The 12,423-nt window shown below is 51.5% G+C and overlaps 4 protein-coding genes across 4 annotated transcripts; 2 read left to right on the top strand and 2 right to left on the bottom strand.

The window, feature by feature from the left end:
• Nucleotides 1–2,243: 2,243 nt before the first annotated feature.
• On the bottom strand, nt 2,244–4,148 carry POX_e06820 (uncharacterized protein; the record flags this gene model as incomplete). The annotated part of the gene is made up of 3 exons (XM_050115636.1): nt 2,244–3,073; nt 3,139–3,909; nt 3,977–4,148. 3 exons carry the CDS (start codon nt 4,146–4,148, stop codon nt 2,244–2,246), a joined length of 1,773 nt encoding a protein of 590 aa, XP_049968096.1.
• Nucleotides 4,149–4,551: 403 nt separating this feature from the next.
• Nucleotides 4,552–9,057, top strand: POX_e06819 (uncharacterized protein; the record flags this gene model as incomplete). The annotated part of the gene is made up of 6 exons (XM_050115635.1): nt 4,552–4,604; nt 4,663–5,023; nt 5,101–7,579; nt 7,652–7,738; nt 7,793–8,014; nt 8,078–9,057. The coding sequence occupies 6 exons, from the start codon at nt 4,552–4,554 to the stop codon at nt 9,055–9,057; spliced, it is 4,182 nt and encodes a 1,393-aa protein (XP_049968095.1).
• Nucleotides 9,058–9,418: 361 nt separating this feature from the next.
• POX_e06818 (uncharacterized protein) lies at nt 9,419–10,021 on the bottom strand (the record flags this gene model as incomplete). Its single annotated transcript, XM_050115634.1, has 1 exon — nt 9,419–10,021. One exon carries the CDS (start codon nt 10,019–10,021, stop codon nt 9,419–9,421), a length of 603 nt encoding a protein of 200 aa, XP_049968094.1.
• A 669-nt stretch (nt 10,022–10,690) lies between these two features.
• Nucleotides 10,691–12,076, top strand: POX_e06817 (UDP-galactose transporter; the record flags this gene model as incomplete). The annotated part of the gene is made up of 2 exons (XM_050115633.1): nt 10,691–10,926; nt 11,005–12,076. 2 exons carry the CDS (start codon nt 10,691–10,693, stop codon nt 12,074–12,076), a joined length of 1,308 nt encoding a protein of 435 aa, XP_049968093.1.
• Nucleotides 12,077–12,423: the final 347 nt, after the last annotated feature.

Raw genomic sequence — 12,423 nt, 5'->3', positions numbered from 1 at the left:
GTCGTCCAGTACCAACTTGCACAGTCCGTGGAGTTTTTCACTGTAGTCGGGCCAGCAGGTCCAGCACTGACTGTAACCGGTTTGGGATTGGCCGGTATGGCGCATGTTTCCCCGTTCAATGCCGGTCCCAGCCTCCACATCCACACCGGGGCAACCTCCTTTTTGCCTGGACTCCGAGTACCCGAAAGGGAGACCTGGGGGGGAGAATAGGATTCTTATTGTTATTGCCACCCGAGTCCCTTCCCCCGAGAACCACGGTACCAAGGACACGGCATGGTCTCGCTCACTACTACAGTATATGGGGGGAGGAAAAAGACCAGTCACCGGTCCCAGTTTTTTTTTTTTCTCTTGTTTTTTTTTTGGGAAGAAGTACACGCAGGCCAAGAGGAGTAGACATCAGAGGCAAATTTGTGGCCGTTCTTCCAGATTCGAATGAGATGCCGCATACCTATGTTCCAGCTGCCGTTTCAACTATGACCAGGAATAATTGAAGGCTGGTCGATCTTGATGCGTGTTTGAAAAAAAAAAATTTTTCCCTTGCACGGCGCCCACTTATGCACCACGGAATTTTCCTCCCGTTCAAACAGGGATAGAGGGCCTACCTATTGCTGCAGCCGTGGAGGCTACTGCACCGCATGGTCGGAGAAGATAAGGACTTGGATGGTAGAAGCACTCGGCTTGCATGGTACCGACCGGCCCTGCAGGTCCTCACGGCGATGGTCCTTTGCGTGGACACACGGGCGACGGGATGGATCTGAGGGCCCTTGATTGTATGAAAGACTCCTGGAACGTTTAAGCGGTCCACTGTCATCAAATACACGCCCGAGAAGACGCAACATAGTGACTTAGTAGTGCCGAGGAAACAGCGGCATCATTGCAGGCGACAGCTTGCTTGATTGGGACAAGTGACGGTAGTTGGAGACCCATCTTAATTAGGAAGAGACGGTCTGTATTTCTCTCATTACGGGGCATTGAGCTCCTCACATTTTCTCGAGGCTCCAGCAGTGGCTTCCAGGCTTTTCCGCACAGGGCCCGTTGGTCGTTGCTACGGTACAAAGGCAGCGGTGGAGACGGGCCGCATGTGAAAGTACCCTCGGACTCCAACCCAGGAACACACTAATCAAAGTTTGTGATACCAACTCCACCCTGACCATTCCGACGAGATGCTACATGTGAGATGACTATGATCACTTCAATTATCGGTCAGATCTTGCACAAATTTAGACAATGTAAAAACCAATAGGCATAGAGTATACTGCAGTTGGCTATCAGACAGCGGGCTTCAAGAAATGACTGGCAAGGCTGTTGACACAGCAAACATGAATACTCCAACCTTAGTATATCCACACACTCGCTCAGCCAAATTGGAACGCGACATCCATCTTCTTTTGGGGGGCCCGACGGGAGTCATGAGTTTCCATTCTCAGCCTACTAGTTGATTGGGCTGCGCGACAATCAATTAACCCTGTCCGTCTGGAAATCTCTGAACGTACTGCATTAGAAAAATGACAGTATAATGCTAAGAGGTAGGTCCATGAAGCAGATATTGCTAAGGCCCACTGCGGCCCGCCTATATATTGATTGATGCCCGGTCGATATCACATCAAGCCTACCGGTGCGGCACGACCAGGATCGGTAGATACGAGACTCAGGTCCGAGTCCAATGACAATGGTCATAATTCCGAGATTGTCATCTTGTTGCGGCTCAAACGGTTAGAGGTCCCACCTCCTCATTTGCCGGTCGACTCGCCCAAGTTCCAATTACCTGAACCTTCCGGTACCGTAGTCTGCACTGAAATGGAGACGGATATCTAGCGTTGGTGCACATTCCGGCGCAAATTTTCCCAGGCTCCGCTTGGGATATACAGATATCTATGCCCAAGATCGACCGTGGAGTGTAAAAATGGTTGGATTCCAGAATGACCTCGGGGGAGAAGCCTAATTATGGACATTCAACTGGTACTGCAGACTCGTCCAAGAAAGCCGCCACGTGCCTGGGCCACTTACACTTTTCTCTGTCTGCACATGCATAGATGCCCCGTCTACCTATGGGCCAGGCCACTTAATATAACCTACTCGCGAATCGTAGCTACCATCTTGGGAAAGAGCGAATCTTCCAATAGATAAGATGCAATAATGGAAAGTCTCGAATCAACGGAATTACAGTACAGGCTTGATTTCAAGCACCCTACGTATAGGAGAATGTATCAACAACGGGAAATGCTTTCCAATGGCGCCTGCGCTTAGTGCTTCTTGGAGCGCTTTCGCTTCTTCCTGCCGCTACCGTCACCTTCACGAATATCCACCTTGGCCTCATCGTGGTCTGTATGCTTCGCTGCATCATTCGCAGGCTGATGAGCAGAGAGCTGAATAATTGGTCCTTCTTCGCTGCCGAAAGTGTCCTTACGCCACTGGCGCAGGCGAGCCTTCTTTCCGAGTTTTCGCTCGTCCTTGGCTTTCTTTTCGGGATCACGGAATGAGGCAAGCTTTTTGAGGCCAGCGAATTGATTGAGCTGATTATCATCGGCCATCAAGATATCGCGCGCGGTCAGACCGAAGCTCTGAGGAGAGGTTTCGCGGTAGCGGAAACGAGTGGAATTCTTCTTGGTGGCACCGGGAAGGAGAGTGATGTCGAGATCCAAGTTGCGTTCAATGGCCTCCTCAATTCGCAATTTTTCCTTACGAGCATCACGCTTCTGTTCTCGCTTCAGTTCAGCCTTGCTCTTCTTCTTCGTCCCGGGCGCAGAACCGGCGTCATCATCATCACCATGTTGCTCCTCATCTTCGTCAGAGTCGATGGCAAGCTGAGCAGCTTCTTCTTCGTCATCATAGTCGGGGACCAGATCCTTGATATCAATGTCATCATCCCAGGTAGGCTTCTTAGGATGTTTCTTGCCTTCGTCTTCGGGCTCTTCGTAGTATTCCTGACCGAAGCGCTTTTGCATCTCCTTCTCCCACTCGTTGTCGTCCCAGGCCTCATCAAGGAAATGCGCCCAATCTTCGTCGGTGAATTTAGCGGCTCGTAGGCCCGCCACCTCCTTGATCTGGGCCACCTTCTTCTGCAATTCCTCGCCTTGAGTTTACGCAACCGGTTCTTCTCGGTCTCCCGCTGCTTCTTCTCTTCCTCTTTGCGCTGACGCTCAGCTTCGCGGATCTTCTTGCGCGCGCTCTTCTCCTCTCGACGAACAGACAGACTGTTGGTGGTGTCACGAGCGTGCGTCATAATCTTCTCATTCAGCTTATTGGGATCTTCAAAGCGGAAGTTGTACGCCTCCTCAAAGGCATCGGCGCGGTCGAGTTCCTCGTCATCATCTGACTCGAATGGGTGAAGCTCTCGTCGGCCCCCCTCGGGGATCCAAGCGCGAGCGGACATGAAGTTAGACAAGAATGTTTCGGGGTCCTTGTCGGCGTTCTCAATATCCAGCTTGACCTCCTTCTCAGGAACAACGTCGGCCCCACCAGATTTGCGGACCAAGAAGTTGTCATCAGCGTCTTCCATGTCTTCATCCGCATCAGCCGCATGCATTTCCTTGACCAACGCATCCTTCAATTCGGCTTGTTCTTGAGCGAAAGTCTTGATCGTCTCTTTGCTTTCTTCTTCAGCGGCATCAACTCCGTTCAAAAGATTCTCGCGATGGTAGTCTCGTAGAGTAATCGGCTTTTCCTTTTTTTCTTTGGGGGCATTGGCGGCATCGTCGTCTAGTTGCGTGTAGAACGTGGCATTTGCGTCGTACACCCGAGGGTCTTTCTCGCGAATTGCTTTGAGAGTTGCCATGATCTCAGCGTCAACCGCTTCGGTGACAAGCTCACCATCATCGTCTTCATCCTCGTCCGAGGAAGAATCTTCATCTGAGGCCTCGTCGGCTCGTTGCTTGCCTAGCCCAGAGACTTTGCCATACTTGGATTCGACTAGAGAGGAAGAAAAGATTAGCGAGTTGGCCTTCTATGCCTCAAGTTTTAACAGGGACAGCCATACGTTTCTGCACCTCCTCCCTCTTCTTATTGTACTCGAACCGGCGGGCATAATCTTCATTGATTTTGAACTCCGCCTCTGAGCCCTTGGTAAGTGAAACACCACCCGATTCATCCCCTGACTCACTGGAGTCCTCCTCCCAGAGAGTTCGCGCTTTTTTCGAAGGTGGCTCCATCGTTGATTCTTGAGAATACCTTGATGAGCTTCGTCTTGCCAGCGTTCTACGGCCGGCAGAAAGAAAAATTTCTCTGACCGCCCGCAAGACCCGAAAATCAGCTACTGATTACTGCCTGTATCGTCAGGCATTCACAGGCAGCCATGCTGAGGCGCCCAGTCTGGGGAGCGCGGGCCTGTCACTGACGTACCCAATTAAATCAGCCCCGAAAAGGCCAACCATCAACAGGTCGCCGGGAGGTTCACGCCGCTCACGACCATGCAAGAAGCTCCCCTAAGGCTTCTGCAACACCCTTCATCATCCTAGACAATCTCAACCTCTTCCTGAGTGCGGATTTTTGCGCATAGTCGCGCGGCGTCGAAGCATTCTTGGCAGCAACCGTGTGTCGGGAGAAATGTGCTAGATGTCGAATCAATCGCCTCCATTACCCCAGGTCGGGAAGCTTGTCAGCGTTGTGTACGCGGATCGCATGTTCTGTGGCTCAAATGACCAAACGGCTGACATTCTAGATTAGCCCGGTTGGACTCAAAGAGGCCGCGCTCGACTCGCCGACTTTCCGTGCGACCACACTACATTTCTGCGATCAGATCGAATTCATTGAAAGATGGCTGGACGGGTATGCGAGAGCGGCCACGAAGCTCGCTTCCGAGGTTGTGGGGATAGAGAGTGTAGTGAACAGCTTTCTCTCCTACTCCAATCCTCTGGTCGTTTCAGAAGCTATCGTTGACCATGACTACACACTCCTAGCGATGAGGAGAAGTGGGGAAGGATCCAAGGACCTCTGGAACGGATTAGTGATGGCTACGAAGAAAATGGAGTCGCTGATTGCGGAACCAATCCGCGTGTTCATTCACGAGGATTTGCGACAGTTCAAGGTGAGCACCCTGATTCAACTTGTCGCAATGCGAATGCAGCTCTGTAGAGAGTGTGTCATAGACTAACTCTTGGCCAGGAGAATCGCCGCACACTCGAGCATGCTCAAAAACAATACGACTACCTGCAAGCCCGATACGCCTCTCAGTCAAAGTCCAAAGAAGCGTCGGCCCTAAGGGAAGAGGCCTTTCAGCTTCACGAGGCTCGAAAGGCGTATCTGAGGGCATCTTTGGATTTCTCTGTGCAGGCCCCTCAAGTGCGCAACGCACTGGACCGACTTTTAGTTCGGGTATCCTTTGATCAGTGGCGAGAGTTCCGTGTATTTCACAATAACAATCACTCGACATTTTCGAAATGGTCTGGAGAAATGGACCGCGTCAAGGGCTGGGTTCATGAAATGGAAGCGAGTGATCGTTCAGCCAAGCGCGAACTTCTGTCTACAAGAAAGGAAATTGAGGAAGCTGCAGAAATGGTCGCCCGTCCCCCTCGGGAACTGGAGGACTATTCAACCTCGACTGTACCTTACCTGAGTTCACGACCGCTTTCTACGCTGAACGTGGGCAAGGAGATCCGGCCAGAAAAGCAAGGATGGCTCAACCTGCGGACAGTATCTGGGAGACCAAGCCGCACTGTCTGGGTCAGGCGTTGGGCGTTTTTGAAGAATGGTATTTTCGGGTGTCTTGTACAAGGCTCCCGTACTGGCGGAGTTGAGGAGAGCGAGCGAATCGGAGTCTTGCTCTGTAGCGTTCGACCCGCGTTTCAAGAAGAACGACGATTTTGCTTTCAAGTGAAGACCAAGAACAACAGCATCACTCTACAGGCGGAAACCCAAAAGGAGCTTACGGAATGGATAGGGGCGTTCGAAGCCGCTAAACAAAAGGCCTTGGAAAACCCGACTAGCACAAGTTTGTCCATCTCCGGAAAAATGACCGTTCAGGATCCAGCTTTCTCAATTTCTCAGCCTCCTGCACCGGAGTTCACTGCCGATCCGAGCGAATCTCTTACGCCCATACTCAGCGATGAACCTTCTCACTTTGACAGAAGCTCAACGCTTCCAGTCCCTGATCGTGACGGCCTTGCCATGCGAAATAGCACCGATGCCACAAGCCGCAGACTCACCGGTTTAGATATTGAGTCCTCTGCTCGTGAACACGCCAGAGATCATACTTCCCGGATCATTCAGAAGTTGGATATACACCGCAAGTCAAACAATGCTGCCCCAAGCTCACCATCCATTCCCGGACCCGCAAGCGGGATTGCTAGCCTTATTTCTGCCAGCCATAATCTGCTGCCCTACGGAGGCGCAGCAGCTACCAGTTTCAAGGATGTCGAGCGCGGTCGCGGGCGGAGCTCAAGCAATTTGGATGACCCGGGACTGAGCCTTGCTCCACGTACACTTGCCAACCCCCCAGCACCCACAAGCATGAGTAAAGCTGCAGTGGTGGTCAGCAGCGAACGAGGAATTGGGCTTGGCTTTACCGATAGTACAGGGGGTATGCCCAGCGGTATGATGGCGAATCTATGGGGAACTTCCAACTGGAGCTTCATCAACAAGTTTCAGAGGGAGCAGCAATATACCAACGGCAATGTGGCCGAGTCTCCAACCGAGGACGGCTCGACATCGGCGGTCAGTGATTCTGACAAGGGTAGCATAACGGCCCGGGCAGATCCTCCAGACGAGTCTGTGACACCTTGGCAACCTTCGGGACCGCGCCATCGACAGACTGTAAGCCTTGATGGAGAAGATGCGTCCAAAATCCACCGAACTGCACGCGCAATGGTCGCAGAACCCGAATATCCCAGCGTCTATCCGCAACCATTGAGGATTCAAGACGCTCAATTCCGTTTGCTGTTCCCTGATGTCAAGAAAAGCGAACCTCTGGTCCTGGTTTTCAGAGCTACCTGGAGCCCGAACGAGCAACAGGAATTCCCTGGGCGTGCATATGTGACTACTCGCAGCATCTATTTCTACAGCCACCACTTTGGCCTGGTCTTGACCACTAGCGCTGCGTTGGATGGTATTAAGGAAGTAACTGCCGCTTCGGGACGTGATTGTGATTTCCTCTTCCTTCATTTGATACCGCCGCTCGGTAGCGATGTACCTGGTCGAATCACTGTCAAGACTTTCCTTGAGCCCTTGCGACTCTTGCAGAAACGCCTTAATTTCTTGATTCAAGCATCAATCGCCGTTCAGCAGATGACACTTGAGGGTATCATCAAAGAACTCCTTAAGATGGAGAGTGGTGGCCAAGTCCGACAATCAAGCGCTGACAGCTGGGAAGAATCCTCGTCTGGAATTGATGCCAGGAATGGCCATGATATTCACCTTCCTATCTACATTGACAAAGACCTCGACTTGGATGGCGGTAAAGGGGGTAGAAACCGAGACCACCCTAGGTTTAGACTGCCAACTCAACCTGTCGAGTACACTCCTCAGGGTGACCTCAAGTTGGCGGTCGAAAAGACTCTCGACGTCAGCCCTAAGGCACTTTTCCACATCCTGTTCGGCGATAAGAGTGCCCTCTGGCAACTTTTGCTTCATGAACGTGAAGCCCAGGGTAAGTTAAGCTAGAAAACCTGGGCAACGGTACAGATTCTGATCGCTGACTTCTGCCACTTTGGATGTGAAGAAATCAAACAGGGTCCATGGACTAGCACGGAAGCCCGTCATCTCCGAAGAGACTTCCAATACAAAATCCAAACGACGGATATCTTGGGTAAGAATCATGATGTTCCTGCCAGCAGCTCTAGAGGCTAACCTACAGACACAGGACGGTCTCAAAACAATGTCATATCGGATTACCAGATCATCGATGTGCTAAACGACCATCTGTGCTACGTGGTCACTGATAAACGGACCCCGTGGCATCTTCCTCTTCGGCGCTCATTCCGCCTTGTCAGTAAAGTTGTGATTACCTTCGTTGCAAAGTCCAAGTGCAAGCTCGCCATCTACGTGAAGGTGGAATGGCTCAAAAAACCATTTGGCCTACAACGTAAGTCATGACATTGAGTACAGATTTCAACTTGCGGGCCCTGACATTCCAACTCCAAACTAGATATCATCGATCAAAGGGCCGGGGGCGATCTGGAGCAAGATGCACTGGATCTTGTGGACTTGGTCAGCGACCAAGTGCGTCGGCTGGGCGCACACAGTCGCACCAAGAAAGCTATCACCATCTTCGGCCACGTTGGTCGATTAAGTAACGTATCCCAATTCACAGGTGCGGGAGGCAACTTGAAACTAGAGACACGAAAACGCACCCATCGCACGATGCCACACCTCATGATGGAGACAGTTCTGTCGTTCCTGGAAAGCGCATTATCATTCCTCATGCAGTCGTCCTTTGGCCTCATCGGTTGGACTGTGAAGGCTTTGAACGCGCATAAAGTGATCCTGGGTCTACTCGTCGTGAGCGCACTGCTCAACGGCCTATACACGTCAACGATAAGTCGAGAGTGGTGGCATGAGCGGAATGCAAGCAACTTCATGGCTCGAATGGGTATCCAACCGAATATGGTTATGACGAAAGCCATCTACCTTCGAGACATTGATGAAGCCATTGCTAATTCGACCATTTTGCCTCACGACGGCAACCACAGCACGTGTTTCAGTGCTTTCAATGAGCATAGACTTCAGCCCTCAGACCTTCCACTTTCATTGAGCACAGAGAACGCGCGCGATGCAGTGGCCAAGAGCGCAGCCAAGCGGTTTTTGGAGACCCGGGAACGACTGGGCGAATACAGGCATAATCTTCTGGTTGGCTTGCGTGTGGTGAACAGTATTGAGAAAGAGGTGATCGCGAACGAGTGGCAGCGATGGCTCCGTGGAGAGGTACGGCGCTGCCGCCAGATTGAGATCCTTCTTGGCGAAGGGAAAGAGGCCGCGGGCAATGAGGCTCGGCAGGCCGCAAAGGTGGACAAGTTATTCGGCAAGAACGCGGACAATGTCAAGGAGTGGTACGATCGATACTGCACCAGTTGTCGTCAGGAGCAGGAGCAAATTTCGAGACAGCCCAGTCGGGATTCACTGGTCTAAGATACTCAATTTAGAGCAAGCGAGCACCAAGCATCTTGAATGTTTCTGACCTCTGACTGGTGACCTGGCTCTTGCTCTCCCTCTTTCTTCAGCTCCTTGCATTTGCATTGCCACCCAAGGATATACCCAAAGGCGATCACATGGTTTTTTTTATGTATTGTACATAGCCTGCACGCGAGCCTTCGTGTCGACATCCTCCTTGCTAATTTCGCAATTATAATTCTGTGCATGATGGGCACGGTGACCTCTTCACTCTTCATCGAAAAGTATTTTTAGTTCGCATGGAAGAAGGCTCCCGGTCACCAGGGTCAAGAGACTGGCCGACCCGTGGCGGGCAGTAGGTAGTAAGTAGTCGTTGTACTCAGTTCTGTCTCGGTTTGACCTCCCCCTCCTGGACAATGTAATAGACGACAGTACCGTCTCCACCCATATCCCTGTTGGTCATCGCCAGCAAAGCACGTCTCGTTCCCCATTCCTTTGTGACTTTCGCCTGCCGCTTCTTCTCATAGTACTGTCCGAGCTTCTCTGCCTTGTCCGGGTCCGCAGTTGCATCCGTCGCATCTATCTCGTTGCCAATCGTATTCTCAAGAGATGCCAAGGCATCAAACGCCATGGCCATGCGGCGCAGACTCCATTTTTGCCCTTGCGCCGTGGGTATGACAAAGACTCTCTCCGGCTGAAGGTCATCTTCCGTGATAGCCTTCTCTAGCATGTACAACTGCTCATCGGGGTGAGTATAGACCCGATGTGGCGGAATTCCCGAGATCAACGTCCGAGGACTGTCTTTGATGTTCACTTCCAAACCATCAGATGATCCAGAAATGTCATGGATCTGAAGAGAGGTCCAGAAATGCTGATGCTGGAGGTTGTGGAGGATTTGAATTGTCGTTGCCGCCTGAGGATCAGCCGAGGCGGACTCTGACTCAATGAGTCGACTGAGAGCTGAGGAATCTAGTACGGACATCTGGTCTGAGTAAGGTGGCATGGGTCCCTCTTTCGTTTTGTTGGTCCCTATATTGTCCTCCTCGATAGTGACAATTCTTCGCCTGGGCCTTCAGCGCCTTTTTTCTCCCTCGCCGACGCGAAGATGTTAACAACCTCAATTGGACAGACGAGCTCACCGCTTTTGTGAAAGCTCCCGTTGAGACAAGACCGCCTTCTGCATTTGGAGCTAATTTTAAGAATGTTCTAATTTACATGCAGGGAATGCAATCTGATCTCCTCGGTTGTTTTTTAATAGGCAATTGATCAACATTGGCTTTATATTGACTAATCAAAAGTGTGTTACTGGAAAGAAAACATGCTGACGAAATTACTCAGACCAAAAGTTCCGAGGAGTAACTATCGTGACGAGGCTCAACTGGTCCCAAATTATCCCCATTCCTCAGGACTTTTCGGTGGGGCGGATCGACAATCGATCAGGCCAACAACCCTTAGGCTAAACACTGTGAACACATGGCATCATCTCTCCGCATGCCCTTTTTTTGAAAAGGATTATATTTGAGCATTCGTCCGTTAATTTCGTACGGAAAGCTCTCTGAACCCCTTTTATCTCTTCCAACCTCCAGATTTTACACTGCCTCTCCCCACGTTTGCCTCGATACACGCCAATCAATTCCTGCAGCCAGTCGCAATGGGCCGCCAAAAGCAAACAATGCCGCTCCAGCGCAGTCCCTCGTCAGAGATGATGCATTCATACCCCGACGCAACAGAAGCAGCAGAGAAACGTGGAAATGGGCAAATTGCTGAGCAGGCACCTGTCAACGGCCGTGCTTCCTCTCATCAAGCACCGGTTTCCGTTGAGTCGGTGGCTGATACTCCTGGCTTGATGCAGCTACTCATCTGTGTCCTCGGCATATATGCAGCTTTGTAAGTAGGATTTGGTGGCCTGCGCGACGACTTTGAGAAGCTTGGTGGACATTTTACTTACAAGACCTTCATCTCCAGCCTGTCATGGGGAGTCCTGCAAGAAGCCATCACGACCACGAGCTACCCACTTCGATCCCCGACAGCGTCGGAGCCAGAGCCGCCGACAGAGCGCTGGACGTATTCTCTTGTCCTCAACACCGTCCAATCCACTTTCGCCGCAATCACAGGCTTTCTCTACCTCTTCTTCTCAACCCCAAGAAGCCAAAGCGTCCCTTCAATTTTCCCGACGCGCCGTATTCTCTTCCCCCTCTTGCTCGTCAGCATCTCCTCTTCGCTGGCTTCGCCCTTTGGGTACGCCAGTCTCGCGCACATTGATTATCTCACCTTCATTCTGGCCAAATCATGCAAACTCCTCCCGGTCATGGCCCTCCACCTGACCATCTTCCGCAAGCGCTACCCGCTCTACAAATACATGGTTGTGCTCCTTGTCACTCTCGGAGTTGCTACATTCACTCTCCACCACCCCAGCACGAGCAAGAAGGTCGCCGCTTCAGCGGCCAAGCAATCTGGCTCATCGATGTGGGGGATTTTCCTCCTCTCGATCAATCTGCTGCTGGACGGGTTGACCAACACCACACAAGATCATGTATTCACCTCTCCTCAGCTCTACACCAAGTTCACCGGCCCTCAAATGATGGTTGCGCAGAATGTTCTGTCAACCGTCCTCACCGCCACCTATCTCTTGGTGATGCCCCAGCTCTCTCAGAGCGGCATTCTGCACAATCTTCTGCCCGTGCCCATCCCACCATCTACGGAAACAGAACTTTCCTCATCTATCGCTTTTCTGTCGCGGCATCCCGAGGCCTTGAAGCATGTGCTCGGGTTTGCTGCCTGTGGAGCCGTTGGGCAGCTGTTCATTTTCTATACCTTGTCGCGATTCTCGTCGCTTCTGCTCGTTACAGTCACCGTGACTCGCAAGATGCTGACGATGCTGTTGAGTGTGTTCTGGTTTGGTCACACCTTGAAACCGGGGCAGTGGCTGGGAATCGCCCTTGTCTTTGGCGGAATTGGTGCCGAAGCAGTGGTGCAGAGACAGGAAAAGAAGACCAAGGAGCGAGCCAGGTTGGAAGCTGCCAAGAAGAAGGAGTAGTGAGTCTCGTGTGTATTGGTCTGAACCTTTTAGCTCTTTTTCCTTCTCATTTCCTCCTCTTCATTCTATTTGATGGCTGTTTTTGAGTGTGCTACCGGGCAAGGCCCAATCCAGAGGAGTAAATAGTAGCATTGAGTATTGTATATAACCTCAACCGTCCAACAAGAGTACCAAACTAAAATCTCTCACCGCCCGCTCATATAATCATGAATGAGGACAATTGAATGTAGAGGAAGAGGGGGTGGGGGAAGGTAAAGGTAGATGTAAAGAGCCTTGTGTACCATCGCGACGGGTACCTATCACCTCAGTGTACCACAGGGATGATTGCACATACATAATCGAAAACA

This window comes from Penicillium oxalicum, chromosome V, assembly GCF_001723175.1.
Source record: "Penicillium oxalicum strain HP7-1 chromosome V, whole genome shotgun sequence".
Lineage (NCBI taxonomy): Eukaryota > Fungi > Ascomycota > Eurotiomycetes > Eurotiales > Aspergillaceae > Penicillium > Penicillium oxalicum.
Note: the sequence above shows the minus strand (reverse complement) of the source record. Positions and strands in the feature narration are given on the sequence as shown.